At 43.9% G+C, this 18,968-nt stretch overlaps 2 protein-coding genes across 2 annotated transcripts; both read left to right on the forward strand.

Moving 5' to 3' along the window:
* The first annotated feature begins 9,328 nt into the window (after nucleotides 1-9,328).
* On the forward strand, nucleotides 9,329-13,780 carry LOC100838600 (protein NDL1). The gene is made up of 11 exons (XM_003571710.4): nucleotides 9,329-9,505; nucleotides 11,683-11,782; nucleotides 11,880-11,977; nucleotides 12,096-12,184; nucleotides 12,288-12,348; nucleotides 12,432-12,518; nucleotides 12,604-12,681; nucleotides 12,770-12,826; nucleotides 12,911-12,966; nucleotides 13,055-13,190; nucleotides 13,284-13,780. Exons 1-11 carry the CDS (start codon nucleotides 9,443-9,445, stop codon nucleotides 13,503-13,505), a joined length of 1,047 nt encoding a protein of 348 aa, XP_003571758.1. The 5' UTR covers nucleotides 9,329-9,442; the 3' UTR covers nucleotides 13,506-13,780.
* A 151-nt stretch (nucleotides 13,781-13,931) lies between these two features.
* On the forward strand, nucleotides 13,932-15,909 carry LOC100839829 (SKP1-like protein 1). Its single transcript, XM_024462089.1, has one exon. It carries the CDS (start codon nucleotides 15,211-15,213, stop codon nucleotides 15,712-15,714), a length of 504 nt encoding a protein of 167 aa, XP_024317857.1. The 5' UTR covers nucleotides 13,932-15,210; the 3' UTR covers nucleotides 15,715-15,909.
* The last annotated feature ends 3,059 nt before the right edge of the window (nucleotides 15,910-18,968 follow it).

Genomic DNA, 18,968 nt, shown 5'->3' on the forward strand with positions numbered 1-18,968 from the left:
CAATCAAGAAGCAATTCGTTTAGCACACACAGCACGGCTATATAGAAAAAGCAACATCTGGTTTGCTTTCCACCCTTTTTTTTTCGCCCCTTTATAAAAGAAAGTGTTGACAGTAACAGTGAAAGAGATCGCCTCACCTAAAGGGAAAAAAAGGATACGTTAAGTATGTGATAGAGACCAAAGTAGGAAGAAGGTGCCCCCTCTCCTTGGCCAACCAATCCCTATGCTTGGATCATCTTGCGGTTCAACCCCAATGATTTGCACCTACTCAGTACGCAGTTCATGTCTAGCGAGACATATAACCAACGGATTGGTATCTTCTCTCTTCTCTGTTGCTGGCTTGCTGCCTAGAAATGACACGTACAATTTCTTGTTTTTTACTTGGACACCTGTTCTTCTTTGGCCGATTTAATTACTCGCATCGATCATTGTCTTAATCCCTTTTTTAATTTGAGGGTTATTTAAGACAGTGTGGCCCAATAGCGGGTGGCCACAGATGGCATGCGTATATCGGGAAGAAACCGCATGCACCAAGTGACATAAACATAATCCGACATGATGATTATTAAGGGCTAGTCCTTCATCAAAACAACGTGGCCCCGTTTCACATGGAGATCCCTCATTGCTAATTAGAGTCCCTGATCGATCGAAGCCAAACCATGAACAGAATTGATGGCAATGCATGCGCGTATCGGGTCCATGTGATGTATCCTCCGATGTTTCGAAGAGCAGCATATATAATTAGCAATGGCAGCATATACCTAGGGTGACATGTGCCGGAGGATCCTTGGGCCCATGATTAGCTGCACGAGATCTAAATTTGGCCGATAGTATTTTTTTCTTTTGGACAGAATTTGATAAACAAACAGCCCGAGCTCGGTTCAGAACCATCAGGGAAGCATGATCCCCTGCTCATTTTACACGAGATGGGCATGAGCCACTGAGCTGTGAATAATTATACTACTGTAAAATAAAACCGGTTCTCTGTCGGCCGGTCGACGTGGCTGCGCATGCACCACAGTGACGAAAGGCTGTACGTTCAACAGCTTAACCGCGTATTTTTACTGTCACCGGCCACCGTGAAAACACTGACATTGTTTGTACGCATTCCGTCCCATATTAGGCCTTGTTGTTAGTGTATTTTTTAATGTTTTTTAAAAAAACATTAGTTTGAAAAGTGTTTTAATTTGGTAAAAAATGAAGTCTTTTGTTGAGAAAATTAGGAATAATCCCTTCCAAACTTTTCATACCAAACAACCATTTAAAATTTGTAGTGTTTTCAATTTGGAGTAAATAATACCCTAGAAATAGACCTGCAAAATTGTGACCCTCAGGATACCCATTGACCCTCTTTAGTTCCACCAAATGAACTAAAATTTCAAAATGACATAACTTTTTGGAAAACTAGTTCATTTGTTTGAACTAAGGAGAGTCAACGGGTACCCTGAGGGTCACCATGTTGCACCCCTACCTAGAAAACGCTTCAAAAACTCTAATACCAAACATGGCCTTAAGTGACTCAAATTTGTCCACACGTTGTTGCGGAAATTTTTAGTAACATATGTAAGTGAAAATTGAGTAGAACATCAGAGTATTCAAAATTAAAAACATATAATGAAATTGTAGATTTTTCGCTTAGTGCGGATAGCTTGATGGAAACTACCATGCATGCATGTGCAAAAAATATGAGTTTTTCACTAAATATGTGTGAACAAATTAATGATTGATGATGTGGCATGCTTGCATGTTGAGAGAAATCATGTAGTGGGTTTCTCCTACTTAGATATAGAAGATATAAATGTATCTATATACTCCCTCCGGCTCAGTTTACTCGGCGTATCTCCAATTTGTCTGCGATCTAGGCAGCCATCGACTCACCGTTAATTATGCATCATTTGTTAGGTCCATTAAAAGCTTGCGCCTAATTAACCTTAATTTGGACCATTAAACGAGCAGTTTCCGCGCATGCATTGGTGGAGACCGAAACAACCGGATCGATGAAATCTTCCTCTTCTCCCGTACGAGAAAATCCTTCCTGGTTTACGTCAAAACTTTCCCTGCCGCTCCCGCGATTCTCCCCGTCAATCTTTTGCTCCAAAACTACCATCCAAAACCCAAAAAATTGGCTTGAAAAGCTCCCGCGATTCTTTCAGTCCCAAAATCCAAAATTTTCGCTGGAAAATTCTCGCGGCAATTCTCCTCTTTTTATAGGCATGGAGATCGGCAGAGGAACACACCTCGGACATCCTACCTCCTCCCTCTTGATTCCATGGCGCCGCTGGATGGAGAAGAAGATCGCCAGCCTCGTCCTCTTGGCCTGCGAGGGCTTTCACGGGTAGCCTTCCAACCAAGATCGCCGGCCACCGGAGGACTTCCTCCCCTTGGTCTTGCCGGACGTGGCGCCCTGCCCTCCTTCTCCATCAGCAAGGCTGGAAGCGAGCGGGTGGCCTACCAACCAAGATCGCCGGCCACCGGAGGTCTTCCTCCCCTTGGTCTTGCTGGCCGCGGCGCCCTGCCCTCCTTCTCCATCGGTTTGAGTAAGCACAGCTTGACCATATTTTGGTTTGAGTAGTATTCATGTAATTTGTTTTGTACTTTTCTAATTTATTTTCAATGCATTTAGATGTTGAGGCTAACAAGAACCGAAGAAGGAACTACAATACCAACTAGTGAGCCTGCACGTGCAACGCACATCTCCATAATACAGGTCTTTTGAAATTTTATTTTCTACAAGTTATTTATTATAATTGTTTTCTCGTTGAATCATTTAAATAGTTGTGATTATGTATCAATGTAAACTTGCGCGTGCAACTTATAAAATCACGAGCACATAAATATATATTAATTAGGTACCAAAATATTACAACTCGACAGAAATTGGAAAGAATAATTAAAATACAAATTCTCCACAATAAGAATGCAGGTGACATAATTACCATGGGCATTGGCTATGGGTGTATGTGGTGTAATTTCCGTGTCCTTGAGCATAGCAGTTGAAGCTTGTTTCTTCTCAAGGGCTTCACGCAGTCTCATAAGGATGGCATCTCTATTTTGGGCATAATATTCTTTGTTCCGCCGGCTCTTTAATTCTTTAGGGTATGCATAGAGTGTTTAGAAATGCCACAATCTTAGAACTGAAGAACAATAGCATCCACTGCCCAAAAGAAAAAAACCATTTAAACTATGAACTGGTCGCTGATAGTTACCTGAGGGAGTATTACCCTCGGGGTTGGTGTTGCTTATATCATGTAATGGTCTCCGCGTTGTCCCGTTGTTTTTGGGAGATGACATACTCAATGTATCTCTACCTGTGACATTGGTGTTGCTTATATCATGAAAAGGGGATCCGTGTCGTCCCAGTGTTATTGGGAGAGGTCATACTTAACGTATATGTACCTGTGATATCAAGGAGTAGACATTAAGGAAATCAATAAAACACATTGAGTTTGTAAATATGCGCAATCATATTATGGTGGTCAATGTCAATCGACAGTTCAGTAGATCCGCAATCAAAAGAGTATGTAAACAATGTTATAGACTATTAGATGTGAAATGTCAGGAAAATCTAAAGAAAATACATCAAAATTGTAGACTGACACATAATGGGAAGATTAGCAGCCAGATCTCGGTAGCTGCAGCATGGCTTCAGATGAAACGAACCCCAAAAATCAAATCAAGAAAGCCAAGAATTGTAGCACCTTCTTTCTGCTCCAGATTTCAAATCATTCATCGGAATTAAGCAAACAATATATTGTTGGAAAGCTACTGGAAATATCTACAACTTTTATTATAGTGTCATCTTCAAATTCCCAGCCATTTAAACCCAGTTTTAAATACTAACTTGCTGGTTTCAAATTGCGTCTTCTTTCTGCTCCAGATTTCAACTCATTCATCGGAATTAAGCAAACAATATATTGTTGGAAAGCTACTGGAAATCTCTGCAACTTTTATTCAAGTGTCATCTTCAAATTCCCAGCCATTTAAACCCAGTTTTTAATACTAACATGGTGGTTTCAAATTGTGCCTCCTTTCTGCTCCAGATTTCAACTCATTCATCGGAATTAAGCAAACAATAAATTGTTGGAAAGCTACTGGAAATCTCTACAACTTTTATCCAAGTGTTGTCTTCAAATTTCCAGCCATTTAAACCCAGTTTTTAATACTAACTTGCTGGTTTCAAATTGCGCTTAACAATCCCATTGTCTGAGTCTCAAATCTTCCAATCCATCGACAAATCTACCATCTAGGGACTAAATGGAAGGTTACCTTGAAGAGAAGAAAACTAATTTGGGACAGTTCCTACAAATTTGGAGAGATTCCCTTCTGATGATGAAGCAACCAGCTCTTCTCTTCGATTGGTGGCCGATGGATGCCTCAGATGAAATGTGCCTCTGACGGCGGCGGCGGCTGCAGGTGAGCGTGGAGGAGGCGGCGGATCGCGGGCGAGCGGGCGAGGCTGGCAGGGGCGGGCCGCGGGGTGGAGGAGGCGGCGGTGGTCTCAGGGGAATGGAAGGAGGAGGGGGCGTGCAATGCAGGTGGATCAGAGGGGCAGAGGAGGGCCGTGGGGGTAGGAGGCGGCAGCGGTGAGTTGTCGCGTGCCGCGGATCGCAGGTGGCAGAGGCGGGGCAGAGGAGGGCCGTGGGGGTAGGAGGCGGCAACGGTGAGTTGTCGCGTGCCGCGGATCGCAGGTGGCAGAGGCGGGGCAGAGGAGGGCCGTGGGGGTAGGAGGCGGCAACGGTGAGTTGTCGCGTGCCGCGGATCGCAGGTGGCAGAGGCGGGGCAAAGGAGGGCCGTGGGGTGGAGGAGGCGACGGCGGCCGCGGATCGCAGTGACAGCTGGCGAGGCAGAGACGGGGCAGGGGAGGGCCGTGGGGTGGAGGAGGTGGCAGTGGCCGCTGTGTGCCGGGTCAGAGGAGGGCCGCAGGCGAAGGTAAGGAGGAGGCGGCGTTGGAGTCGGTCGGGTGAGGAGAAAAAACAAAAAAACGGTTCGGGGTGGGCTGAAAGATTCTCCTGCGGGGTGGAATTTCAGCCTCAACAGATAATAGCTAAGCGCACATGGTTAGCAACTAATTCATGTTTAGTGAGTCTGATTGTGGGGTCATCAGTATTCCATGTACGTTTAGTGGGGTGGACGTTGTGAATATGTTGGTGCCTTTATAAGTAGTAGAGATGACAAGCGTCATATATATGCAATGCTTCTGGAGCGCAATGGCACACGTGCTAGATTGAAGCATGGAGTTTCAAGTGCGGTTGCAGCAGCAGCTGACTGTCCTAGGAGGGTAGTGCAAAGGATATGGAAGGAGGCTAAAGAAGGTGGTGGCATTACTTCCGTGAAGAACAATCGGAAGATGAAATCAGGAAGAAAGAAGATTAAGTTGAACATAGAGGCGTTGGAGGCTATCCCACCGGGTGAGAGAACAACACTGGAACAAGTTGCTGGACATTTGAACATGTCAAAAACCACTGTTTGGCGAAGGTGCGTTGTTCTATATGATACTTACATATATTCGCTATGATATTGTACGAACTATTATCTATGATAGTATTGCATAAAACATTCTCTATTATATTATGTAGGTTGAAGGAGAAAGAAATTCAACGAATAACAAGCGATTTGAAGCCTTCGTTGACGGAAGCAAACCAAAAGGCACGTGTGGATTATTGCCTAAGGCATCTTGAGCCGTGTACCTTAGAGGATGATCCCACCTTCACGGCTGATATGAATATGGTTCATATCGATGAGAAGTGATTCTACCGCACGCGGAAGAACCAGAAGATGTATTTGAGTTATAGAGAGAAGGCACCACAACGTGAATGTAAGCATAAAAGTCACATCCAGAAGATCATGTTCTTGTCGGCAATGACAAAGCCAAGGTATGACGCGGAAGGCAACTGTGTGTTCGATGGCAAGATCGGGGTTTGGGCTTATGTTGATTGGGTTCAAGCTCAGAAGACGAGTCATAATATGTTTGTTCTTTTTCATGTCAATAATTTCAGTGAACTCTTTTCCATGTTCATTTTTATTTACTATTTGTGTTTCTACTTGGGAGTATATGCATAGGTTAAGGGGGGCATGGGAGCTGAAGCCATCCAGATCTGATGACAGGGCCAAAAGTCAGGAGTACTTAGTAAAATATGTACTCCCGGCTATTAAGGAAAAATGGCCTGAGAGGGATAGGTGGAACACCATCTACGTACAACAGGACAATGCTAAAACTCACATTATGCCGAATGATCCTATTTTTTTGAAGGAGGCAGCAAGGGGTGATTGGGACATTAGGATGGTATTTCAACCACCTAATTCACCCGACACAAACATATTAGATCTTGGATGGTTTGCGTCCATTCAAGCAATGTTCCATAGGATGATGCCAAAGACCCTCACTGAGATTGTCCAAAAGGTATTGTAAACTTTTTCTCACTAATTTTTGTCCAGCTAGCTAATTTGTGATGTACTGATTTGATTACTTGTGTAATAGGTTCAGAAATCCCTTGCCCAATATCCCCATCAAAAGCTCAATAGGATCTGGTTGAGTCACCAAGTGTGCATGAGGGAGATAATCAAGCACAAGGGCTCTATCCACTTCTCTTTGCCTCATATGAAGAAACAAGCACTAGAGAGACAAGGTCTTCTTCCGGTTCGTTTGACGATCGACAAAGAATATGTTGAGGCTGCAATTGAGTATTTGAACTCAACTTGAATTGTAATCATGTAATCTGAGGACTAGTATCGAACTGATATTCGATTATGTTATTCTGTTTTTATGTTTGAGCGTTTGATTTGCTGTTATGATTATGAATATCCTCTTCTACTCTCTGTCATCTTCCTGCCGCGGCAGGACTTCTTCTACTCTTTTTGTGTGGCTGCCGCGGCAGAACTGCCTCCTGCCGCCAGTCATCTTCCTGCCGCGAAGGCTGCCGCGGCAGAACTTCTTCTTCTACCTCCAGCCAAACTGGATCAGCCCCTTGCGCTCCACCTCTACATGCTCATACATGGATCAAGTTCAAATCTAACAAACAAATCAAACTTATATACTCTTAGATGATCCAATAAAACTTCAAATTACATATATGATCCACTTCAACTCGAACATAGATAGATTATGCATAATATCTCAATCATACACACTCGTACTTAGGTAATATCTCAATCATACGCACTCATAATATCTCAATCTCACACTAGTTGGTCTCGGTATCGGGCACGTCGATGTCGTTGTCTTCGTCCTTTGAAAGCTCAGAGGGCCTGCGACCGCATAATATACAAACTCCTTCTTTGTCCAAGGCCACGGTTGTTGCGCAGTTTTTGCACCAAGTGTTACTAGGTTGAATAGAGTTGCCGCACAGCTCACAACAACGCAACTCTGTTGGTACCGGCAGGCTGCATCCACAACAAAGAAAGATTGTACGGTCACCCCGCACACCGCAATTCCCGCACACCATGGGTTGTATACATGCCTCACAAGTTGATGTGTAAATGGTGCGCTCCGAAACAGTAGTTCGGATGTCGACACGTGCGTGAGCACGATCAACATTGGCAAAAATCTCTTGAAGGCGAAGCTCCAGAACCTCAAGGTCCTCCACCTTCGCACCTTCATCCACGGGCTCCACCTTCACACCTTGATCCACGGCCTCCACCTTCACACCTTGATCCATCGTGTCCATCTTCTCCTTCCCTCCCTCAGCCATGAACTACTTCTCAGTTTTTATTACCGTTCAAGGCCAAGAGATGAAGGGGCTGGGAGAGGAAGAGCAAAAAGATGCGCATGCAGATGAAGGGGTTGGGCGTCTGCATGCATGCAGATTAATTGTGTTCACACCTAGAAACGCATGCAGATGAAGGGGCTAGACGTATACTAGACGCATGCAGATTGCGTTCACACCTAAGAACCAAACTGGCTGCCCTCCTGCTCCATTTTTGTGAAACTTACTAAAAACAAGATTCGTCGAGTAAACCGAACCGGAGGGAGTAGAAAAGTTTAGATACATGCAATATTACGTCACTTAACGTGGGACGAACAGAAGTACACTCCGGAGTATCGTTGAAACTACTGCTGCTGGCACCTGGGAAGTGGAAGCCAAACATTTCAAGCAATAAATGAACGCACCGCTTCCTGCTCGTTCGGGGGTCCTCGTTGAATACCAGCCACGCAGACGAACCTTGGTCGACACAGAATCCCACAGACATGTGGGGCCAGTTCGGCCCACGTGTCACGTCGTACGATTTCATACCGACACCTGGGCGTGGGGCCGCAAGCCGTGTGGGGAGCCAATGAGAAGGCGCCATGTAGGCCGGACACGACACAGAGGCCAACGGTCGGCTGGTGAGCCCCGGCGTGGAAACCCGAACCTCGTCGCACGCGCAGCCTGCAAGTGACATGTGGGTCCAGGAGAATAGTCCGGGCCCGGAAGTCATTGGCTGGCCCGTTTACGTTAGCCAGAAGTAGGATCTGGGCCGTCCAAATGGAGCAGCACCCAACGGTCTGGATCTCTCGCTTGGCTAGGGGCGACCGGTGACGGAGGCGAGCGAATCGTCGGTGCCTCCTGCTCTCCTCGGTGGGGGAACTGGAATTTCGCTCGTTTGCACATAGGACCCTTGTACTTACTCGAAATTGCCAGGTCGTCCACGTAAAAGCTCGTCGGGGGCTGTTCTTTGGATTTGATAATTGCAAAAGCACAAGCAATGTTTTCCAGCCGCCAGCCGGTGACGTGCGTCCATCTGTTAACACTGGACTGGACTGCCTTTATCCCAAGTACAGGCAAGGCATATGAACTGGAATGCTGTTTCTTGGAACGATGGTTTCGTAGATTCACTCATCCATGGGACGAAATAAAGCCATTACATTAGTGATATTGTCTAAGTATATATGATCATTCTTTTATGCCATGATAAAAAAAATGTCCAAGAAAAACTGAGAATTTTTTTATGTTAATTTCTGGTGCCAGTTGTGGAAGGAAATAAGTGCATATTATTGCCTACCTATAGTGATTAGAGAAGGTTTGTCAAATAGCAGTGATAAGGTAGGGGACAAAATTTAATTTTAGGTAAATTTCTTGTGCAGCTGAGTTGAGGGACCCACACTGGTGATTAGAGAAACACAGGTGTCAACTCACCAGAGAGCTTAGTTGGACTCTTTAAACCTCAGGTAATAATTTCCAAAATAGTAACGTTGGGGATTGGGTTGCAATAATAGGAAAGTGCAAGATTTGGGGAGCGAATATAGCAAGTGCCTCAGCCTCACCCCCTACCCACAAGGAAAGAGAAAGAGAGAGAAGGCCGGAAGGGAGACGGAGAGCGTGTGCGTGCTGCTCCTTCGTTTATAAGCCACGCCAACAGAGGAGAGAGAGAGAGAGAGAGGCGAACGTGGCATTTATAGGTGGAGGAGAGGGGGGAAGAAGAGAGGGAGGAGCAGGCCCGGCGTCGAGGGAGGCGGCGCGCGGGGATGGGGGACTCCGGCGGCTCCGTCGTGTCGATCGACGTCGAGCGCATCTCCTTCGGCGGCAAGGTGCGTCCACACCCCCCTCGAGCTCTCCCCGTTTCAAGGGCATGCTTTCCTCGGGCTGCGCTCCTTCCCCGCCGCGATTGGGTTTCTCGAATGGGGTTTTGGAGCGGCGGCTGATTGGGAGGCTTCCGCGCGATTCGGAGGCGTTTTCTTTCGGGGGGATTTGTTCGATTTTTTGGGGTTGCATTGCGTAGTCGCGGTTGCCGGTCCGGATTTCTTGTGCTGTTGTTTTTCCTGGTCCGATTTCTGATTTTACTCGACTATGGAGTCCAACACAAGGAGAGTTCTACTCGAATTGGGCAGAGTCCAATCGGAAGTGGCTTTCGTCCGTCTCGGTGTCTTCTTGCTCCGTGTTTCCCCACCAATAAGGCAGGACGCTTGCCTAACGTATTTATGGCATGCTGTTGCTGCTCGTTTCGCCACCTGAGATTCTGCATGGTGCATTCCGTCATCTGCTGAAGCAATTGCCGTATTTAGCTACGGGATGGCGAATCTTTCGTGGCATCGTCTTCTGGCGCCGTCGTCGTCGTCTGCCTACGTATGTCCGTGTCGAATCCGCCCCCACCCCCCCCTGCGGCTACGGCCTGTTCACATGCTTCTTGCCGTGCCTCCCTCGGCGCTTGATTAATTAATTCAAGCAATTTAGCTCATCAGAATCGCCTACGCTTGCTTGTTTGCACAATTTCAGCTCGAAAAGATTCGGTCTTGACGCTCTTGCCTGTTGCTTAACCACTTTTCTTGCAGTGCTTGTTTGAGTAGCGGTTTCTTTAGTTGTGTAGTTCTTTATTTGCTTTTTTGGGCTTTCTTGGTCTTCATGAGCCATGGAGTATTGCGAATTCCTTATCCTGCGTATGTGAGAGAGAGCAGTTAATTGAAAATTCCAACAGCTTGCCACTTCATAAAAAAAGTGGAGTTTTTGTTTGGTTGTTGGTTTGATTTTCTGAAAACAAATTGTCTGGCATGTGGAACCTTCATGCAGTTTGGACTGTGTTCTTGTTTGACCGTGGACTAATGTTTGAGTAATTGGGTAAAAATATTTTGTGTAGCTTACAAGTCTCTTTCATGTCAATTTCTCCCGATTTTAATATGATGCTAGTGTCGTGGCTGCCAAATCAGAATTTTTCGGAGATAACCATTCTTCCCGTGATAGCAAGAAACTTCAACTTGTGTCGGCCCTTGGCCTATTATTTTCTTGACAAGTATATTTTGGCTATTTTCTTGTGTAATGTGGCAAATAAATCGCCAGTGGCTAAGGGATCATCTCATCGCTTTAGCACCACTCATCATAATGAAACTAGTGCCCACCTTTTCTTTTGTTAGCATCTTGTCAGCTTTTAGTATAATATAGAGAAAACAAAGATCCTTCAATCATGAAGTCATCACCTTTGCGTCATTTTGGTGAAATTCTTTCCTTCAAGCGTCAGCGGAGAACTTCTACCTTTTTCTAACCTGAAAGAAATCTTAAGATAAGTACTTAATTTATTTGTTGACCAAGTTTTAGGGACTTCTTCTCTTCCTATGGGTGTTCTGGGTGCATAACAGCTTTGTTTTAGTATGGACACAGAAATTACATTACATATTCAAAAAGAAAAAAGAAATGAAGTGCATGCCGGCTTAGTTGTCAAGCATGTATTTGAATTGATTTACTGATATCTTTTTCTGTGTAAGCTTGGGAGAGTTGTACATATGGTGCATTCTCTTGGGGGTGATCTTGATGCTATCAGGATACTCATTCAGCTTAAGATTTAGACATATTGTTGGTTTCTGTGGTGATTGGCCCTGAAGTACCATCTGTATTCCATGCTTATCTATTTTGGACAGATGAAGCCGCCTTGGCACATCTATTTTGTATTTTAGTTTGGATAGGGTCTGCTTGGTGGTGCTTCACATTAACATCATTGTTTTGTTCTTAGCTGATTTTTCACTAGATGTAGCTGATGGTTCATCGACTATCACTCATCAGATTGAATATGTGGCTGGCCTATATAATTTGTGTTATGCAGGCTTATGTAGCTTTAGGAGATAAATGCATGAAACGGCGGAATGTTTTTAAAAATATGAATGGCGTGCACTGAACTGTGCAGAATACTTTTTCTGCTGAATGCTGTTTTGTAAATAAAACTGTTCTCACTATTTCCTTTGTTGTGTCTGTAATAACTGTCTCTCCCTCGTTATTTCAGGAACATCATATACAAACAAATCATGGGTCTGTATCTGTTGCAGTGTATGGTGATCATGACAAGCCTGCCCTTATTACTTATCCAGATATTGCTTTAAATCGTAAGAACATCACACTAGTTTAAAGTGCAGGAGCTTGCTGCAAATTATTCCAGTAATGTAAACTGCAGACACTTAACTCTCTGCTATTGCTTGTCAGATATGTCTTGCTTCCAAGGATTACTCTTCTGCCCTGAAGCTGCTTCACTGCTGCTTCACAATTTTTGCATTTACCATATCAGCCCCCCAGGACACGAGGTCAGTATCAGCTCTCTATTAGGTTCTCAGCACTAAGCTTTACATTTTGCCATCCATAATTTGTAGTTTTATTTTCTCGTTACTGCCTTTCGCATGTCTTATCATTGGAATCATTTAGCTGGGAGCTGCTCCGATTTCACTGAGTACACTTATGCCATCTGTTGATGACTTGGCGGATCAAGTTGCAGATGTTCTTGATTTCTTTGGGTAATCTTCTCTCGGGAGTCTCAATTATTTTATCAAGCTCAAAGGATCTTCTGTATACTTTGTGGATTAACTCATGTTCATTGGTCAAATTTGTACTTTCCAGATTAGGTTCTGTTATGTGCTTAGGTGTCACTGCAGGTGCTTACATTCTCACTCTCTTCGCGGTAGGTGTTTCTTCAAAATCTGTGTTCTACCCAATACTTATTTATGAAGACTTTTTAATGAGCCATGTGCTCTTGTTTTGCAGGCAAAGTATAGGGAGCGTGTACTAGGTCTTATACTGGTTTCACCTCTATGTAAAGCTCCCACATGGACTGAGTGGTTCTATAATAAGGTAGTTTTGCTGTAAATTGCATACCGGGTCTCATATCTGATATTTCCTTAAAAAAGGACTTCACTGATAAATTTCATATTCGTAGGTGGAGTCAAATTTGCTGTATTACTACGGGATGTGTGGGTTGGTCAAGGAGTCCTTCCTGCAGCGGTACTTCAGCAAGGTAATTGCAGTACGTTTAATTTACTCAGAGCGATGTTTACTTTTGTTGTTATTGAACCTGTGCTTAAGGTATATTCACGAATCCTTAGGAAGTACGGGGATGCCCTGAATTACCGGAATCAGACATAGTGCAAGCTTGTAGAAGTGTGAGTATAGTATAATTCTTCCTCTATTTAATCCTCTAGTTTTTTAGAGCTGATGAGTATTAAATTTTGTTCTTTCACATGTAGTTTCTAGACCAGCGGCAGAGCATGAATGTGTGGCGATTTGTACAGACAATGAATGGGTATGTCCAAATTCTACACCTCTTTATTTCAATAACTGCAGTGTCAACTTCATACTGAAGTGAAACAAATCTTGCAATGATTTTCCAGGAGGCATGACTTGACAGAAGAGCTGAAGCAGCTTCAGTGTAGAACTCTGATTTTTGTGGGCGAAAATTCGCAGTTCCACACTGAGGCAGTTCACATGACATCAAAGCTCGATAGAAGATACTGTGCTCTAGTCGAGGTAAAATTTATCAAGCATGTTTAACGTGACCAGTTCAAGGTTTTAACATAATATGGCAGGTTTCAAAATTACTTGTATCGACATCTGTTGCAGGTTCAAGCATGCGGGTCGCTCGTAACGGAGGAGCAACCTCATGCAATGCTCATACCTATGGAGTACTTTTTCATGGGGTATGGTCTCTACAGGCCGAGCCAGCTTGACTGCAGCCCACGCAGCCCCCTCAGTCCATTTTGCATATCACCGGAGCTCCTTTCACCCGAGAGCATGGGGGTGAAGCTAAAGCCAATCAAGACACGAGCGAGGCTTGAAGTGTAGCACAAGTGAATAAGGTCAGCACATGTGTTATTTAGGGCTGACATGGTGAGAGTTTAGGCTAACAGGTGGATCGGCGTAGCAAGGTGTTTGGGTTAACTTTTTGGTGGTAAAGTGAGATACTTGTTATAGTGGTCATGTAGATAGGGAATGGTAGGTTGGGTTGGTGGTTCTATTCAATTGATTTCTAGCTTTTAAACCTGTAAATTTGTATACATTGTTGATCAACGCAAAGGGAAAATAATAATAGGGGAAGGTGAGCTGTTCCCAATCATTTATATGTGCACATTGCTGTCTCTCCTTTCTCCTTTGCCTGTCTTGAAGGAAAGAATGTTGTTGTGAGCTGGCCTTCTGAATGGAACTCCTAAATTCCCATCATTGTATAGTCATGGGCCATTATTCTGGAAGAACTTCTGTCTTACTGTATCATTGCCAGGTTGTTCTTGCTTTTCCCATGAAAGATACCTCGTGAATATGCCAGTTTTGGAAGAAGACATGCTGTTAAAGTGTGACCTGTACATATGCAGGTTCTGTGGTGCTGAGTCTTCACCTTAGGAAATGTTATGGATTTGATTATACTTTCCTCAGGTTTGTAAGAAGACATAAGTATACTCCATATTTCTATTAAGCTGCATTAAGTTGATGGTTTGAATATTATTTTTCTGGCCATATGTGCTGAATCTATGCCTGAAACTCATAAGTTGTAGCAACACATAAACACTTCTTATTCCAGTATGGCTGTTGTCAAGTCAAATCTAAGATTTATTGCCATGACAGTACAAAGGCGTTGGACCAGGGCGCCAGTTTGCATTACACTGTTCTTTCTCATGGTTTTGGACCAGAAATGATACATAACATGATAGCTAACCCAGTACACAACAATAATCCCATCCGAAGTCCTTCCATGACAGTGCTGTTGTAACCACTGTTGGTTCTTTAATTGCTTTTTGTTGTGAGTTCCTTTCCCTTATTATTCTAAGTCCAAGTGGTGTCACGTAAGCTCAACTTTAGGTTTACTTTATTGGCAGCAGTTTCCACGACTTCGGATCGAACTTTATTTAGATGATCAGGATTTCAAATCGAAGTTAGCAAAAAAGACATATTGTAATATTTATTACAAGAACACGAACACTGCTGCAACTTGAAACATTTTATAGTCGATTTCTTGCATGGCACACAGAACCTGATAATAATAACTAGAATAGGCCAGGCCAGGCCAGGCCAGTCGATTTCCGAAGACAAACATGCAATGCAGCATATGCATTCCCTAAGAATAATTATTTTATTAAAAACGTTACATATTTTAGAAAAATAATACTACTAGTTTAGATAGAAATTATGACTTAACTATGTGACCTCTGGGAAAAAAACTAAAATAAAATAAGATTACGTATCTGTCTCAGCCCACATTGATAGATGGACCGACATTAGACATGTTAACTCAGTTATGGGCCAGAGCCCAGAGGGCCCATTTCCAGGCCCGACTGGCTATCGTTTCCGTTTGAATACAAACTGGGCCCATGATAGGTATCGAGATCGGATTTAATCCCGGATCAGCGTCGGTTTTGGAGTATGCCCTCCACCGCCCCCGCAAATAAATTAGGGCGATCCAAACCCCCAAACGCGATCAATACACCTCTGGTTCCAAAGGGCGATCGAGAGCGATCTCGAATCCTCGATTCGATCAACACACACGCACTTGCACGAGATGGCCGGCGGCGGCGGCAGCAAGATGCTGACGCTGGAGAGCTCGGACGGCCACAAGTTCGAGGTGAAGGAGGCGATCATGGCGGCGGCGTCGGGGACGATCCGGATCATGGTGGAGGACGACTGCGCCGGCGGCGTGATCCCGCTGCCCCAGGTGACGGGCCGCATCCTGTCCCGCGTCATCGACTACTGCAACAAGCACTACGCGGACCCCGACGCCGCCGCCGCCGCCGCCGCCGACCCCTTCTCGTCGGGCGACCCCGTGCTGGACCGCTTCGACGGCGACTTCGTGGGCGGGCTCGACCAGGACACGCTCTTCGACATCATGGTCGCCGCCAACTACCTGGAGGTGCAGCGGCTGCTGGACCTGACGTGCAAGACGGTGGCCGACCAGATTAGGGGCAAGACGGTGGAGGAGATGCGCGAGCACTTCCACGTCGTCAACGACTACACCGAGGAGGAGGAGAAGGCCGTCCGCAGGGAGAACGCCTTTGCCTTCGAGTAGTCAATTTTCTTTTTCTTTGCATGCCCGATCGAGGACTCTTGCTTCTTGTGTGCCTCGCAATTAATTAGGTTGCTTCTTTGGACTAGTTAGCTATAAGCAGTGTGCCGTTTTTTGGTGCAGATTGTGTATAACTGACTGTTGTTCTTCGGTGTGTTGATTTTCATAGATTCAAGCATCTTTGATTCCAAGAGATCACATCTGTTTGCATGAACCGAATAAATTTTGTCGACCCCCGAATCGCTCTCATTATTGGCGTGCCAAATGATCTCCAATCATTTCGGTGATTGGCGCTCACATCTGTTTGATCATCATAAAGTTTATCTCCGAATCGCTCTCATTATTGGCGTCCGATTAATAACTCACTGCTACTCGGCCAATTCCCGATTGTTCGAAATATGTTAAAAGCAAGAAGTGTATCAAGGCTAGTCAAAATCATAATCACAACGTAGAAGAATTTTAACTTTTTTAGTATCCTAAATTATTGTTAACCATCGTCGGGTGCACTATAACAAGATCTCCAAAACTGGATTCCATCTTGATATGTTTTTTTTTTCCATTAGCAGGTACGGAGTATCGGTTATAGTTATTCGCCTACCAATTCATAGTTAACTTGTTACCAGGTTATAATATTCTCGGATCCATAATAAGTGTCGTTGATTTAGTACAAACAAAGTTGTACTTATTACGGATTGGGGTTAGCAAGCTAGTGAGCGTCACTCTACCCAAGATCCCCACTCTACAGAGCCTTGATCAACAATTATTGCATGTTAATCATTCGTTACTCTCACGGTAACCATTCCGTGGACTTGTGACGGCGAGATGACATGCCAACGATCTGATGATCGGTGGTGATGTGTTGTCGTTGGTTTGAACTTATGATTATTGGTGCAGGAGGATCTAATATACCGCGTCATTCTGGCTTAATCTCAATAGGATTGAAAGACTATATATCCTTACTAGCTAGATGCATCTTATTTTTCAGAACTTTATCTCAATAGAACCTTAGTGTTAAGTGTGTTTTGCCAAGTGCAATGTGTTGTGAGAGGTGACCTGACAAAGCACGATGGAAAGACTTGTTTTAGTCTGTGGTGCTAGAATAGGTTACATAGGCTTGTGCGGCTCAGAGGAGGACACATGGATGTGTGCCCAAGAGGGAACTTTCCCGGTAGGGTGTGTTGACCGGCAGACCGACGAGGATGTTGTGATTGGTGACCTCCGAAGACATTCTGACCCTACCTTAATAGGACTGATAGACTATCCTTACTAGAAAATGCATCTTGTAGAATCCCTCGATTAAGCATAATTGTGGGGAGCAATATTGTGATTGGTGACCTACGAAGAAAGTATCTCAAGAGTGTGCATGTATCACTACCAGGATTCCAGAATTTGATGTCGGCTCAAAACCGTCAAAAATAGCCAAAAAAACGACAGAAATATAATTCGTATCGGTCAACGGTCACGCAAATACCGTCAGAACTGGAGCGTCGGAGAAAACCATTTGCGTGTCAGTGACCCATCACAAATAATAATTCTGGCAGATATTTCCGACGGTGGCCGACAAAAAAACATTTTGGCGTCCGGTTTCGTCGACTTTTAGTTTGACGGCTAACACGTCAGAAAAAAAAAGGACATGAAAACAATTTGTGTCGGTTGAGCCGACAGGAATATTCATTTTCTGCGCCGGTTTATCTGTGACGAGCAACCGTCATGTTTAATGTTTTTAGCATGACGGTAATTAAGCTGATGGTGGGCTGTCAAAACATGGTATTTTTCGGACGTTCTAGTAACCGACAAAGAAATAAAAGTGCCCTCAGAAAAAGGTGCTTTGGGACGTTGCGATAACCGACACAAAAAATGGACTACCATCAGAAAAATGGAATTTCACAAACTGAAATAAATGCTTTCTGACATTGCGATAACCGACAGGAAAATTGACAGGGGCGAAGCTCTGGAATCCTGGTAGCGTCTGTGAACAGGGGCGAAGCTAAGTTATACCACTCGTCTGACACCAATGGCTTTATGTGATCCCTTTGTAAATTAGCTAAGTATGTTATTAATTTTATTAAAAAAAACAAAAAATGACACAGGTCTGATAAAGATGACAACAATGCTCCTATGTGCTAGCTCTCCCCTTGTCCGCCGAGCAGTTTAGAACCTACGGGGTTTCCAGAAATAATTACTGCTGATCCGGTGGCTGAGGTGCTACGTATTGTTAAAAAAAACTAGCATGGTGTCCCGCGCAATTGCACGGGAAACATCTATATCTTTTTTTTAATGTTTTGATTCATAGAGATTTGTATTGTTGTGCTCCTCCTATCCAAATTAATTGTCACAGTTTTCAAAATGATCGAATCTACACACTGAAACTCGTCTAGATACATACATATATAGACCAAATTTTACCAAAGCTGCGACAAATAATTTTGACCGGAAGGAGTATTATTTTAGAGGCGCTTATCTGGTGAACACCCCTCTGGGTGCAAACTTCATAAAACCATATGTGGAAGTTTTTAAAAATTCTTATAAACATTCCATATGTTGGGCGTGTGATGCTCTATAAATGTGCAAAATTTCAAGTTGAAAATCAAATACGTTTGGAAGCAATTAAAATGAGAAATATACAAATGAATAGTGTCAAACAGTGAAGGACAACTATTTATGTTGAATTTGTTTTTTTTTTTCGCTGCTTCCAGACGCAAGTGAATTTGGACTTGAAATTCTACACATATATAGAAGAGAAAAGTCCATTTCAAATCTCAAACTCGTAGCCGAAGTCTGAATACAACATCATCTTCTTAATCCTTGATTTTCGAACCTTGAACTTGCAATCCTAGTAATCCCAGCGGTGTTTTCTTGTAAACCCGTTTGCCAATCTAGGATGATGATGTGGCATGGAGAAAAGGCTTGGGGCCCATCTATCATAAACAAATTTTTCATGTCGTAACATATTTATTGTCTAATGGTACCATTTTTTTTTGCTTACGTAGTATATTAGGCCTATATGGGGCCCAAACATCTTTGGTGTTCCGTTTTTAGCCAACATACCCGCTCATTAAATCTTAACCGTTAAATAAATCGTTGCAAAAATAATAAATAAAAGATCTAACGGTCTAAATAATTCAGATGATGTGGATCCGTGCGGTGTCTCCATTTAGTATCTCTCATTGTGCTTGGACCTATATGGGACCAAACTTGTTTGGTGTTTCGTTCCTAACCCATCAGACATATCCTGCTCATCAGATTTTAGGTGGTGT

This window comes from Brachypodium distachyon, chromosome 3, assembly GCF_000005505.3.
Source record: "Brachypodium distachyon strain Bd21 chromosome 3, Brachypodium_distachyon_v3.0, whole genome shotgun sequence".
NCBI lineage: Eukaryota > Viridiplantae > Streptophyta > Magnoliopsida > Poales > Poaceae > Brachypodium > Brachypodium distachyon.

What these genes read in the sequence shown, in the direction of transcription:
- LOC100838600 (XM_003571710.4), top strand. Translation starts at nt 9,443, where the DNA reads ATGGGGGACTCCGGCGGCTCCGTCGTGTCGATCGACGTCGAGCGCATC. An exon ending in GCATCTCCTTCGGCGGCAAG is followed by an intron (nt 9,506 to 11,682) that starts GTGCGTCCACAC and finishes TCGTTATTTCAG; the next exon opens with GAACATCATATACAAACAAA. An exon ending in GATGTTCTTGATTTCTTTGG is followed by an intron (nt 12,185 to 12,287) that starts GTAATCTTCTCT and finishes TGTACTTTCCAG; the next exon opens with ATTAGGTTCTGTTATGTGCT.
- LOC100839829 (XM_024462089.1), top strand. Translation starts at nt 15,211, where the DNA reads ATGGCCGGCGGCGGCGGCAGCAAGATGCTGACGCTGGAGAGCTCGGAC.